General features: G+C 37.1%; 1 protein-coding gene across 3 annotated transcripts; it reads left to right on the forward strand.

Moving 5' to 3' along the window:
• On the forward strand, positions 1-13,701 carry PSTK (phosphoseryl-tRNA kinase). Of its 3 annotated transcripts, none has more exons than XM_077126316.1 (7): positions 1-295; positions 1,199-1,490; positions 1,734-1,932; positions 10,864-10,939; positions 11,413-11,506; positions 12,301-12,427; positions 13,483-13,602. In XM_077126316.1, exons 1-6 carry the CDS (start codon positions 80-82, stop codon positions 12,396-12,398), a joined length of 975 nt encoding a protein of 324 aa, XP_076982431.1. In that variant the 5' UTR covers positions 1-79; the 3' UTR covers positions 12,399-12,427; positions 13,483-13,602. The 3 variants fall into 3 exon arrangements, with proteins under 3 accessions (XP_076982431.1, XP_076982432.1, XP_076982430.1); XM_077126317.1 differs by having other exon boundaries at positions 2-295; positions 12,301-12,368; positions 13,483-13,701; XM_077126315.1 differs by lacking the exon at positions 12,301-12,427 and having other exon boundaries at positions 3-295; positions 13,483-13,701.
• Positions 13,702-14,821: the final 1,120 nt, after the last annotated feature.

The following is a 14,821-nucleotide window of genomic DNA, read 5'->3' on the forward strand; positions in this document are numbered from 1 at the left end:
TGGTGGCAGACACTGCGCGTGCGCGCCTAGCAGCTGTTCCCGGAAACCTCTCCAGTTTCCTTCTGCCTCCCCGAGCGGCATGAAGGCCAGCGAAGACGACGGAGGAAGGGCTAGCCAGGGCCTGCAAAAGCTAGGCCTCTGTGTCCTGTGCGGCCTGCCCGCAGCCGGAAAGTCAACCTTCGCGCGGGCCCTTGGCCACCGGCTGCGGCAGGAGAGGAACTGGGCCGTCGGTATCATCGCGTACGATGACGTCATGCCAGATGCGTTCCCGGACGAGGCGAGCGCACGGCCATTGGTCAGTACAAAGTGGGCGGGGCCTAGGCTAATGTCTCCGAACAAAATGTGCACAGTTTACGTCTAGTATATCGATCCTGCTGGGCGCCCGGTAGGGCTTAGAGGAAATAGAGCCCTGACAGAGGAGACAGAAATTAGGGAAAGTGGAGCTGGTTTGACATAGTTATTGCAACGAGTGAGAGAATGAATTGGCTCCATAAATATATTAGAATGTAGATACAAGACTTTTAGGATGATACATTGTAGAGGTATATTTCCTGCATTTATGTATTGTATGGTCTTTCCAGTAGCGTCTTAAGACAGGGTTAGGTTCTCAAGTCAGCGTGAACTACTCCTCTAGCTGTCCACAACTTTGCTTATTTGAAGGGCAAACCAACATTTGTACAGCTTAGCCGGACTATTTTGGCAGGAAGTGAACTTTGGCTCCACCTTCCCCCTGGATAATAAGCCCTTTTTGTTCTTTCATTTACTCACTCATTTTGCCATTCAATATTTTCATACACATTTCTGTGTCAGAACCTCTGCTGGAGGCTGAGTACACAGTGGACTAATGATCTAGTCAGGAGATAGAGATTTGCAAAGAAATGCCTAAATAGCGTAACCCCTGATAACATGGAGATGTGATATATAGAATGGGGTGCCATGATAGGCAAGGGAGAGGCGAAGCTGCCTTCTGAGTGGTTGAATCTGAGAAGGCTTCATAAAGGACTAGATCATTGGGTAGTTTTCCAGACAAAAGGAAGGGCATATACGAAGGCATGAAGACATGAGAAAATAAGGTGTGTTTAGAGAACTCTGGTCCTGTATTGTGAAATTGAACGTTCATATAAGGCAGGGTGGCAATCAGGCCGGATAATTAACTTTCAAAACCTAATGTAGATTACAATTCTCTGGTCTTTTGTAGCCATCCCAATGGAAATTGCTTCGACAGGAACTATTGAAGTACCTGGAAGGCTTCTTGATGGCTGTCATTAGCCAGTGTCCAATGTCTCCCCCTCCCAACAGGACTGAAGCCATGTGGGAAAATTTTATCACATGCTTAAAGGATCAAGATCTGATATCTTCTGCTGTGCTTGAGGCCCAGTCTTCTTACCTCTTGACAAAGATTGCAGTTTCCAGATCCTTTGTTTTGATTTTGGATGACAACTTTTATTATCAAAGCATGAGATACGAAGTCTACCAACTGGCTAGGAAATGTAATTAAAACATTTTTTTCCTTATACACGAAAGTTACTCAGCATATCAAAATCACTAGCATCTTCAGTGAGGATTTAGTTGGATTAGGAAATTCATATGGATCACTTAATTTTAAGAGCTAGATGTTTGGTATCACAAATGGTTTTATCTGCTGCAGTTGAAATAATTTGTCTACTATATATTTACTTCACATTTTGGAGAAATAGTACACCTTTAATTTTGTGGTTTTAAATTGTTTTCAGATTCATTAGGCTTTTGCCAGCTCTTTTTAGATTGTCCTCTTGAGACCTGCTTACAGAGGAATGGCCTGAGATCAAGAACACTGCCTGCTGAGACCATTCACCTCATGGGAAGAAAGATAGAAAAGCCCAACCCTGAGAAAAATGCTTGGGAACACAACAGCCTCACAATCCAGAGTCCAGAATGTTCTTCTGAAGTCAGGTATCCTAATCAAAGTTGCCATTCATGGGGTACCTCCCCTGTGCCAGACTTTGTGCTAAATATTTTACCTGTGTGAGCTTGAGTAATCTCACACCAGCTTCAGAGAAATATTATTTTCCCCCTTTTTTAGCAGAGGATACAGAAGTGAGAGAATTTAGTTTGACCAGAACCACCAACTTGGTAAATCAGAGCTAAGATTTGAACCCAAGTTTGTTTGCAAATATGTGCTCTTAACTGTTGGGATTATACTGCCTCCTAGAGGTCAGAGCAGAGAATTCAGATTGAATACATCTTTGATAGTCTTGCTGAGATAGCTTAATCTAAATATGTTGCCCAGAAGTTTACTCACAGAAAGAAATTTGTTGAAGAGTGGAACTGGTCCTGGATCTTAATTTTGCTTTAACGCCCACTGTAGTCGCACTCCTTCTGTATATGTGGGGCTTGTGCACTGTGGTGTCTACTGCTTTCATTATATGTCTTGAGTATTCTAGAGCAGCATATTCCTAATAGAAATTTAAGTGATAAGGGAAATGTTCTGTCCAATATGATAGCTACTAGCCATATGTCCCTATTAAGCACTTGATGTATTACTAGTGCTAATTGAGGACTGGATTTTTAATTGCATTTGATTTTAGTTCATTTAAATAGCCTCATGTGGCTAGTAGCTACCGTATTGGACAGCATAGATATAGAACAATTCCCACATCACTGAAATTTCTATTAGGAATGTGCTGCTCAGGAACTCTCAGGACATATATCATAATAAAAAAACAGTTCACTAGGGCTTCAGCAGGTTTTTTTTTGTTTGTTTTTTGTTTTTTTTTCACATGGGCAGGCACTGGGAATCGAACCCGGGTGTACAGCATGACAGGCGAGAACTCTGCCTGCTGAGCCACCATGGCCTACCAACAGCAGCTTTTAATAGGCTTGTTTTTTTAAATTCATTCCTCAAAATTAGTTCCTCGGATACATTTTCCCATCCATTTTATAGACCATATTTTAACATGCTAAACAAAACCAAAATTTGATTTAGGTAATCATGTTTATAGAGTTTATGAAATAAGCTACTGATGAGACTTCTTATTTTCACTCATAATAATCCTGAAACTAAGCAGGCACATAACCAACTGATTGCTACTCTTCCTGAAATACTGAAGTGTTTTTGTGTTTTTTTCCTTTGAAAGTGAATGGATGGTTGAGGCAGTGAAATATCTCATGAGTTATCCCATTGGAATGCCTTCAGGTTAGTATCAGTGCTTTGACTCCAATGAGACCCAGGTCTGGTGAGAAGCAAGAAGGAAGGGTGAGGTTCTCTAGTACCATTGCCAGCCCTCACCATAATCTGCAATTTTGTCTCGAGTCTTAACAAGCTGATTACCTGCTCTTACAGGTGATCCAAAATAGTGACAGCATAACTGTGAGAGGGTTGTTGAAGACTGGTGACTCTGTTTTGGAAGTTGAAAGATGATTAGACAAATGGTCCTTTCCCAGGCTTCTATGAAAATAATAATTATAATGATGTAATGATGATAATAATAGCAGGAATGGTTATTGAGTGTATACTATGTACCAGGCATATTCTGAACACTTCATATGTATACTCTCATTCAAACCTCACAAAAATTCTCTGCGCATAGATAGGGTAATGGAGGTCCATGTTGGTAAAGTAACATACCCAGGTAGAAGAGCCAAGATTTAGATTTAATCTCACTCCAGAGCCTGGATTCTTTTCAGTGGTAGGAAGATAACATTGTGGTTGATATTTAACTCAAATTACTGACTGCCTAAAATTTTTCAAAGAAACCTTTTGCACCCTTGAGTGAAATCAAAATTCCTTACCATGACTTATGTGCTCTAACTCTGAATAACTCTCCACTCTCCTAGCTTATCACTCCTCTCCCATCCCTCCCCATCTCTGTTACTTTTCTGCCATACTGGTCTTCTCAGTTCCATGAACACAGGGAGCTTGGTCTGACCTCAGGGCCTTTGCATTTGCTGTCTTCTCTGCCTTTCCCAAAATTTATGCTTGGGTATCTTCCCTGACCACACTAACTCAAATTGAATCACCCAGTCAGTTTTCCATGTTAAACACTTTTTTTTTTCAAACAAACCAACTTTTCTTCATTTAATAAGAATTACTGCAACATTAGCAACAAAAAGGCATATTGAAATTGGTTAGCCTGGCTCTCGGCCCCTTGCTGACTTCATTTTTTTTTTCACATTCATGGTTGAGTTATTATGAGAGATGTTAGGTGAAAATAGTGAAATGTTTATTAAATTGCCACTGGGAAGAGAGAAATATAATTTCTGATATGTCACATTTTTCTTATATATTACTCTTATTACACTTTGCATTAGTGTGATACATTTGCTATATTTAATGAAAGAACATTTTTATAATTGCACTATTAACAATAGTCCATTATTTGCATTAGGATTCATTGTGTTATACAGTCCTATGTTTTGTTTTGTTTTTAATTTTTATTCTAGTAACCTGTATATACAACCTAAAATTTCCCACTTTAAACACATTCAACATTCAAATATATAATTCAGTGCTGTTAGTTATGTTTACAATGTTGTCCTGCTATCACCACCATCTATTACCAAAACTTTTCCATTAAACCAAATAGAAACTCTGAACAATTTTAGCATTAACTCCCCATTCCCTATCCCTACCTGGGCCCCTGTTGACTTATGTTCTAGTTTTTGACTCTGTGAATTTGCTTTTTCTAATTATTTTATATGTGAGATCAGAAAATATTTGTCATTTTGTATCTGGCTTACTTCACTTAGCCAGATGTCTTCAAGGTTCCTCCATGTTGCATGTGTCAGAATTTCTTTTCTTTTTATCACTGAATTAATATTCCATTGTATGTATATACCACATTTTGTTTATCCATTCATCAATTGATAGAAACTGGAGTTGCTTCAGTCTTTTGCTAATTACAAATTAATGCCACTATGAACATCAGTCACTGTGCAATTATCTGTTTGAGTCTCTGCTTTCAATACTTTGGGCATATACCTAAATATATGGGATTGGCATGTCATATGGTAATTCTGTATTTAACTTTCTGAGGAGCTGCCAAACTGTCTTCCATAGCAGCTGCTTCATTTTACATTCCTGCCAGCAATGAATGAATGTTCCTGTTTTTCCACATCCTCTCCAACACTTGTACTTTCCCATTTTTTAAATAGCAGCCATTCTAGTGGGTGTGAATGGTATACTACGTTGGCTTTTATTTGTATTTCCCTAATGGTCAAAGATGTTGAGCATCTTTTCATGTGCTTTTGGCCATTTGTATACCTTTTTGTCTATTTGTCTTTTGCCCATTTTTTAATTGGTTCTTTGTGGGGGGGGGGGGGTTGTTGTTGTTATTGTTGATTTGAAGGCTTTCTTTAAATATGCTGAATAGTAAGCCCCTATCGGATATGTGGTTGCCAAATTTTTCTTCCATTGTGTAGGTTGTCTTTTTACTTGCTTGACAAAGTCTTTTGGTGCACAAAAATCTTCAGTTTTGATGAGATTCCTTTTATCTGTATTTTCCTTTTTTTGCTTATGCTTTGGATGTACAGTCCAAGAAACCATTGCTTAACACCGGATCCTGAAGATGCTTCCCTACATTTTTCCTTCTAGGGATTGATAATTCTGGATTTTATATTTAGGTCTTTGATTCATTTTGAGTTGTTTTTGTATATGATGTGAGGTAGGGGTCCATCTTCATTCTTTTGCAGATTGAGATACAGTTTTGCCAGCAACATTTGTTGAAGAGACTATTCTTTCTCAATTTGGTGGTCTTTAGCCCCTTGTAAAAATCGGTTTCCACTTTGAAATTTATTGCTTTTTTTGAAATTTATTTCACAATAAAAAATGTTTAAACACAGACACACACACATACATACACACACAAAATCAAAATCCCATAAATGTGAGGGTTGATTTCCAAGTTCTCAGTTTGATGCATTGTTCTTTGTGCTGTCCTCATGTCAGTACCATGCTGTTTTGATTCTTGTAGTTTTATATTCCTTTTTTTAAAAAATATTTTTATTGATAAAACTTAGCATACAAACATACAAACATTTTTAACATACAAACATTCCATTCATGGTGTACAATCAGTGGCTCACCATATCATCACACATTTGTGTATGAATACACAAATTTTTTTGAACATTTGCATCACTCCAGAAAAAAATATTAAAAAGGAAAAAAACTCATACATACCATAACTCCTACCCCTCCCTCTCATTTACCATAGTATTTTCATCTACCCAATTTAACATTTGTTCCCCCATTATTTGTTTATTTTTATCTATTTTTTTTACTCATCTGTCCATATCCTCGATAAAAGGAGTATCAGACACAAGGTTTTCACAATCACACAGTCACACTGTAAAACCTATATCATTATACAGTCGTCTTCAAGAAACGAGGCTACTGGAACACAGTTCTACAGTTTCAGGTACTTCCCTCCAGCCACTCCAATACACTATAAACTAAAAAGGAATATCTATATAATGCATAAGATTAACCTCCGGGTAACTGCTTGACTCTGTTGGAAACCTCTCAGCCACTGGCACTTTATTTTTTCTCATTTCTCTCTTACCCCTTTTGGTCAAGTAGGTTTTCTCAAACCCTTGATCCTGGGTCCTGGGTCATCCCAGGAGTTCTGTCCCACATTGCCAGGGAGATATATATCCCTGGGAGTCATGACCCATGTAGGGGGGTGTGGCCAGTGAGTTCACTTGCTGTGTCAGCTTAGAGAGGCCACATCTGAGCAACAAAAAAGGTTCTCTGGGGGTGAGTCTTAGGCCTAATTTTAAGTAGGCTTAGCTTATCCTTTGCAGGAATAAGTTTCATAGGGGCAAACCCCAAGGTTGAAGGCACGACTATTGTTTTGGTTGTCTCCACTGCTTGCCAGAATATCAGAAATTCTCCAAATAGGAAAATTTAACATTTCCCCCTTTCTCCCCATTCCCCCAAGGGGACTTTACAAATACTTTTTTATTCACTGTCCAGATCACTCTGGGATTTAAGGGGGCATCATACTAACCTGGACAAACCAACAAAATCTCATGCCCTATTCAAGATTCCATGTACTTAATGGAATTCAACTAAACTGAGCATACAAGTTAAATTAGGAAATGTACTACCCAAAATATAAATTTTATACCAAATAAACATCTCTCCCTGTAGTCTCACACAGAAGTTGAAGTTTTAAAATATGGACAATATCACCCTTTACTGTCTTCTGATATATCTGATATGATAGATATATCTATTTCTACTTGATGTCTGATCACTTTGTCAACTGTTTAACAATTCCTGTATGGGGTACTTCTGACTCTCATAGCTTTAGAGCTCTAACTCTGAGTCTCAGATGTCATATAAATACGCGAAGTTTACGGGAAAGACCATGTTATATACAAACTCCTCAGTATCTCAAAATTTAGAATTAGCAGTTACACGTCCTGAATATATATGACTGCTTTAAGAGCTTACAATCTAGGACCCTTTACAATAAGCCCCAATGTGATAACCCATGCTCTCAACTTTAGTTCACCAAATTTTTATATTATAGTTAGTCCATATGATTGAGGCATGATAATATTTGTCTTTTTGTTCCTGACATTTCATTCAACATACAGCTCTTAAGGTTCATTCGTCTAGTTGTATGCCTTACAACTTCATTCCTTCTTGTGGCCACTCAGTAGTCTGTGTATACATACACCATAGTTCCCGCTTCCATTCCTTAGTGGTTGTACCATTAGTCCACCTCCATTCTTGTGGATCAGGAACACTGCAGCCAGAGACACCAGTGCGCAAATGTCCATTTGTGTCCCCACACTCGGTCCTTCCACGTACATACTGAGCAACAGGATTTCAGGATCATATGGCAAACCCACCCCTGGCCTCCTGTGGAACCACCACACTGGCCTCCTAGGGACTGCACCTCTCATTTCCCTACTGACAGTGAATAGGTGCATCTCTTTCTCTGCATTTTTTCTAGCACTTGTTTCTCTCTGTTCATTTTCAAATAGTTTTATTCACACCTCAAACAATCCAGCCTAAGTGTATAGACATGCGTTCACCACCATACTCTATCTGAAGACATTTCCTTTTCTTTCACAAAGAATCCATACCCATTTCCCAATCCCCCTTCCTGTTGACATTTAGTTTTGGTATAATGCCTTTATGTAATTGGTTTTAAGATAAAGAAGTGTGAGTCCTCCAACAATGTTCTTTTTCAAGATGGCTTGTTATTCATAGCCCCTTACTCTTGCATATAAATTTGATGACTAGATTTTCCATTTCTGCAATGAAGGCTTTTAGAGTTTTGATTGGCATTCATTGAATCTGTAAATTAATTTGGGTAAAGTTGACATCTTAATATTAGTTAGCTTTCCAATCCATGAACATGGAATTTCCCTCCATTTATTTACATCTTCGATTTTTTTTTCTTTTTTTGGCAATGTTTTGTAGTTTTCTATGGACAGCTCTTTTGCATCCTTGGTTAGATTTATTCCTAGATATTTAAGCCTTTTAATTGCTATTGTACATGGGCTTTTTTCTTGATATCTTCTTGAGGTTGTTCATTGCTACTGTTTAGAAACACTAATGATATGGGGGGTGTTATCTTGTACTTCACACTTTATCAGATTCATTGTAAATTTGGTAAATGGAAAAAATCCCTAGAACACACAACTACCTACACTTATTCAAGAAAAATTTAAGAGCTTGAATTTTTAATTTATTATTAATTTATTAAAAATTTATTATTAATTTTTAATTTATTTATTTTGCATGGGCAGGCACCAGGAATCAAACCCGGGTCTCCAGCATGGAAGGGGAGAACTCTGCCTGCTGAGCCACTGTGGCCTGCCCAAAAGCTTAAATTTTAAGCTCATCACTTTATTATAATTTTTGTGCATTTTTATTTTAGCACCTATGAGAAGTGAGAAGTGGAGTTACATACCAAAAAATACATTACAATATTATTGGCATTTACAATTACCCATATGGTTCCCTTAACCAGTGGTCTTTATTTCTTTATGCTGCTTTGGTCCACTGTGTAGTGCCCTTTCCTATCAGTCTGAAGAACTCCTTTAGCATTCCTTGTTGGGTAGGTCTAGTGGTGATGAATTCCCTCAGCTCTTGTTTATCAGGGAAAGTTTTAATCCTTCCCTCATTTTTTAAAGAAAGTCTTGCTAGATATAAAATGCTTGGTTGGCATTTGTTTTCTTTAGCACTTTAAATATTTCATCCTGCAGCCTTTTTGCCTTCATGGTTTCTCATGAGAAATTGGCACTTAATCATATTGGGATTCCCTGGTATGTAACTCATCACTTTTCTCTTGCAGCTTTCTGAACTCTTTCCTTGTTCTTGGCATTGGACACTTTGATTCTGTTTTTGAGCATGGTTCTCTGAGTTTATCCTCTTTGAGGCCTGTTGGGATCCTTGAATAGGCACATCTATGTCCTTTGGGAATTATTCTACTGTTATTTCTTTGAATATTCCTTCTGCCCCCTTCTCTTTTTCTTCTCCTTCTGGGACCCCTGTAATGTATGTATTGTTGCAGTTGAAGGTGTCCCACAGTTCTCTTTGGCTCTCTTCACTCTTTATTCTTTTTTCTTTCTGCTTCTTAGCTTGAGTCATTTCAGTCATCTTGTCTTTGAGATTCCCATATTTTTCATTCATTTTCTCCCTATATCCTTTAATTCTTTCTTTGAGTTTTCCTTTATCTCCTTGAGCATAGTGAGGATCTTTTTTTTTTTTTTTTTAAGTCTTTGCACAAAGACTTAAAAGTGCAGAGTCTGGTCTTAGTCCTCTTTGTTGATGGTTTTGGATTTTTGCCCAAGGAGAATTGGAACAATGGTTCCCCTCAGAACCAGCACCCAGTGATCTGAAGTAGCTAATCAAAAGTAGTGATCAGTGATCAACTCACATATCCCCAGAGTTTGGAGGATTAAGTCTTTCTGTCCCCACCCTGGCACTAGCAGGCTGTGGTGGGAACCCTAGCTGTAGTCCCCACTGCTGCCTGCTACCAGGCTGGGGGGTTGGAGATCGTAGCCACTGCAGGGAGGCTGAACCTCACCGGTATTTACTGGAGTCCCAGCCTCTTCCTCCGTCCCCGCTGTGGATGCTGCACAGTGTTCCATTAGACTCGGGGGGTTCAAAAGTTGATTCAGACAGTTCCTGACAGTTGAATAGTTGTATTGGTGGAGGAACTATTTACCAGAAGTTTCTATTCCACCATCTTTTCCACAGTCCTTTCCTGGTATGTCATCACTTTGTTTATTGTTTTCATTCACTTATCCCTGTTTGAAATTATTTTTCACTTAATTTGTTAATCGTCTGTCTCTCTCCATTACATCGTCAAACTTGGAGAAGGTAGGATCTTGCTACACGCCCCCCAACTTGGCATAAAGTTCCACATATGTAATTACACAATATTTTACGTGTAAGAAGATGCTCAATAAATGTTAAATAAATGAATGAATTCTACTTCATCCTTCCATGAACCCTTGCCCAGTGAGGAACTTTGCTAATCCATATCCAATAAATAAGCAGAAGCCAGAAAGTGAAGACTAAGCATCCTTTAGGGAATAAAATAGAGATCTAGTAGCCTACAGTTCAGCAGTTAATGGAGGAAGAGAGATGACTGACTTTCAGAGCTTATTGATAGAGTCTTAGGAAATTATTACTTTTTGAATGAGGGGTTTTTTGGGCTATAATTTTTTTGAGCTTCTGTATTTGGATTTTGAAGTGGAAGTAACTTCCAAACTTTAGTTGAGGATTTTGTTTTGTTTTATTTAGCATCTTGAATTATAACAGTTTTATTCCTGCAAAATTATTTAGTATTCATAAATAGTAATTATTTTATAGAGGTATTTGGTCATAAGGATTTGTTTTATTTTATCCTATAGCCTGGAAGTAAATGATTTATTACTTACTGCTTTGGAAAATCCAGTAAAATATGTTGAAGACAATATGCAAAAAAAGGTAAGTTGTCCAGAGATTTCGTTTTGAGAAGGAATGACTTTTCATGAGGTCTTTTTTAATTTAGTAGATTGTGAATGTGAAAGATGCCCTGTCTCTGGCTTGATGTCTTGCCAACATTCAGCCTGACTCGTGGATGCAGTTGGTGTGCTGGTGGAATCTCACGCTTGCTGGCTAGATGATGTCACTTTGTTAGCTTGAAATGGTTCAGGATGGGAGTATTTATACCACAGAAAATGGCAAACACTACAAATAGTTTTGTTGTTTTTATTTTTCTGGGAGAGTGCATTAGCAAACATTTACCAGCACTGCCTAGATGGAATTCAGTTTGCAACTGGACTTGTTTTATTAGTACCCTCTCCTAGGAAAGAAAAGGCATTTTAACTTTTCTTTTAGTCCTTTCAAATAGGTATCAAGTACGGTTTAGCCATTCCTTTACAAAACTATACCACTATTCTAACATCTGTATTACGTAGGAAACAGACAGAATTATTTGTTCAGCCAACGTTCTCCATCAAGCTGATCAGACACTTCGAAGAATTGTCTCTCAGGCAATGAAGGAGGCAAAAGGTATGTTGGGTAACTTGTGGTTTAGTTGATGGGATATTGACCCTCTACTGCTAATCTTACTCTGGACACTCAATTTACTAGCTTCAGTCATAATGTTTAAATCGTGTTTTCATTTTAGATATACAATTTAGTTACATTAACTAAATCCTACCTCTAGCAATAGATATTCATTCATTCATTCATCTGTCCATCCATCCAATACATCTTTATTGTGTGACTATTCTGTACTAGGTCTTATTCTAGATGCTGGGGGATTAGCAGGGAGCAGAACATCTTAATGTGGAAATGTTGGAGCTGGTTGATGTCACTTTGGTAGTTTGTTTTAAAATTAAATATATGAATATATGCCAGTGCTTTAAAGAAAAAAATAAAGTAGGGTAAGGCTGTATAGTGTGTTGGGAGGATGTATTTTTAAATGGGGTAATCAGGAAGGCTCCTCGGAGATATTTATGCAGGAATGTGAATGAAGGGAAGGGGCAAGCCATGCAGATACCTGAAGAAGAATATTCCAGGCAGTGGGTATATCAAGTGCAAAAGCCCAGAAGTAAAGTTGTTTGGTATGTTTCAGAACAGAAGAGGCCGTTGAGCCTGGATGAAATGAGGGGGGGAGGTAGTCAGGTCATGTAAGTATTAGCAGAGTTTGAGCTCAGTGTATTTTAAATCTGGATGTATGCAGTAGTTGAAATATGTGGTATAGTTTTATAATTCATTTAGCTTTCAATATTTTGAACTCTTTGGCATATTAAAAATTGATTTAAAAAATACTAGCCATCATGTTTTGATTCCTTTTATAGGCAAAATGCTTTATAAATATTGGACATCAGGAAATCTATCGGGACATTCTGATCTTCACAGCCCTCAAGTTAGGTGTAATTTGTGTTTCACTTTGTAGATGGGGAGATGCAGGATTAGAGAGATCAGGTCAGTGGCCCAGGGCTGGACAGATCCTAAAAATAGACCTGGGGTTAAAGTTTGATTCCAGTCTGCTTTATGTTAGGAACCCCTGCATCACCATTTACTATTAATCCCTTTACAAAAGTTTATGACAATGCAAGAAATGATATACTAACCATATGGTATTTTTCAAACTTTTTTTCACCTCAATCCATAAGAAATTGGTTTTATAGTGTAACCCACTGTGTAACCCAGTATACACAAACACATTAGAACAAAATTTCACACATTTAATGAACTCTTGTGCTAGTTGACTTTGTTTTAGAAAAACACTGGTTGTACTTCACTCACACGTCACAATCCAAAGTTTGAAAAACACTGGATAGAGGAATGGAACAGAAATGGCAGGATAACCAGGATAAAAACAAAACAGTTCCAAGGGTTGTCTCTCAACTGTTTGCCTTTCTTCTGGTCTGTCTATAAAATGATTAGTTTTATACTAATCATGTCATGTCCCACAATCACTCATGTCCCACTCCTCACCCATTAAAAAAAAATGTAGATGTTTTTGATGGGAGGTACTAGCTTCTACAATGGGACTTAAAGTTGAAAATCCATTTCCTCAGTAACACAAGCCATGTGACTACTAGCTAATATACTGAATAGAGCAGATACAGAATATTTCCATCATTGTAAAAAGTTCTATTGGACAACAAGCACTATATATTAGTTATTACAATTTCAGAACCAAATAGTCACTTTGTTATTTCTCCTTTTTTGCCTCACTACCTACTACTACTACTTTCTAACTATCTTTCTTATCAACAAAAGTCCCTTTCAGATTTCTTTTCTGCTCATGCATTTCATAGCAAATTACCTAAATTCTTTGAATTGTTTCATTTGGGTTGCTTATATCATGTTAATGTGACTTTTTATTATCTATTACACCAATTTAATTGAGATTATTTATAGAAGAATCTGATTTGTTCATTTGAAGTAATCAAACTGATAGATTTTCTGATGTCATTAGATAGCCCTGATTTAGTTTATGCAAATAATTTGAGAATGTATTTTTATTTTAGAAGAACACGTGCTTCCTTATAACTTGAAACGTCTAGCAGAAGATCTGAACAAGCTCAAGGCAGAGTTTTTGGAAGATCTGAGACAAGAGAACAATAAAAAGTATCTGTGCTTTCAACAAATCAGTGACATATCAGATATCATTTCATTTTTTCATTATGAGAAAGATAACATTGTTCAGAGGTATTTTTCAAAACAGCATTAAAATTTCTGAACTTCCAGTCAAGTGTCTGAGTTTGATAAGTTTTTGCAAAGTAATTAAAACAATGATTTTGTATTAATGGGTATTTTCCAGACCAATATTTAAAAGAAATCAGTCCACCCCAAGATCCATTTGTCCTAAGAGAAATTACTTCGGCCATTCATTTATCAGATTTGACATGGATAAATACGCATCAGAGGCAGCCTTTCTCATTATATGCTAGATCCCTCCATAGGGCTGAAGGGACAGGAGCCATGTGGAATGCATCTTGAATAAAGAGGGGAAACAAGAAGGAAGACAGATGTGTATTGTGACACTGTTTTCGTTTTTAATTCATGGGACAGAACTCATGGGGTAAGGCATTCTAGAAATTCAAACCAGTGTAGCTACAAAACTTTTTTCTTTTATTAACTTAACCTTTTACATTCCAGAAAGTTGCTAAGAAACTAATTAGATGCTAGTTTTCAAGAAAGAAGAATCAAGGTTATTAGAAAGTGTTACTTTTTTATTCATATATTACAAAAGCAAAGCTTCATAACATTAACTGCATACTAGACATAGTTATTTCAGCATTAAAATGCTTTCTGAAATCCCTTAACAGTACAATGCATTTTGCAGCCATAACTCAAACCTTATGTTTTGCATACAAAATATGTGCTTTACATCAAAGTACATATAAACAAAAACAAGTTCTGAAAAGCATTTACCCTCTAAGATTATTTAATGAAAAAGTTCTTAGCAGGGAATTTATTTTTAATAATACATCCATTGATAAATATTTTTGTAGAACTTAAAAATTAGGTTTATCTCTGAATATACTTTAGTTAATATTCCCTTTGTCAAATAATTCTGCAAAGGACTGGGCAAACATTTATTTCTAAAATGAAATAGCACTGGAAAATAGCCAGTGGAATTTTTTTCAAAGTAAAAGTCTAGCCTTTACTTGAACTTCAATAAGTTGTAGCTAAACACTATATTAGTAAAATCTGAAATAAAATTATTCCTGTTAATCTCTTCACAGTTTCTTAAAAAAATATTAGTGGAGATAAACCATCTACCAACTTTAAAAATCTAAACTTATGCTCACTAAACAAAAATAAATTTAGTTTCAGAACATTGGTTGTTAATGGCAAAGTACT

This window comes from Tamandua tetradactyla, chromosome 13 (assembly GCF_023851605.1).
Source record: "Tamandua tetradactyla isolate mTamTet1 chromosome 13, mTamTet1.pri, whole genome shotgun sequence".
NCBI classification, from domain to species: Eukaryota; Metazoa; Chordata; class Mammalia; order Pilosa; family Myrmecophagidae; genus Tamandua; species Tamandua tetradactyla.

What these genes read in the sequence shown, in the direction of transcription:
- PSTK (XM_077126315.1), top strand. Translation starts at nt 80, where the DNA reads ATGAAGGCCAGCGAAGACGACGGAGGAAGGGCTAGCCAGGGCCTGCAA. An exon ending in AGGCGAGCGCACGGCCATTG is followed by an intron (nt 296 to 1,198) that starts GTCAGTACAAAG and finishes GGTCTTTTGTAG; the next exon opens with CCATCCCAATGGAAATTGCT. An exon ending in CTACCAACTGGCTAGGAAAT is followed by an intron (nt 1,491 to 1,733) that starts GTAATTAAAACA and finishes AATTGTTTTCAG; the next exon opens with ATTCATTAGGCTTTTGCCAG.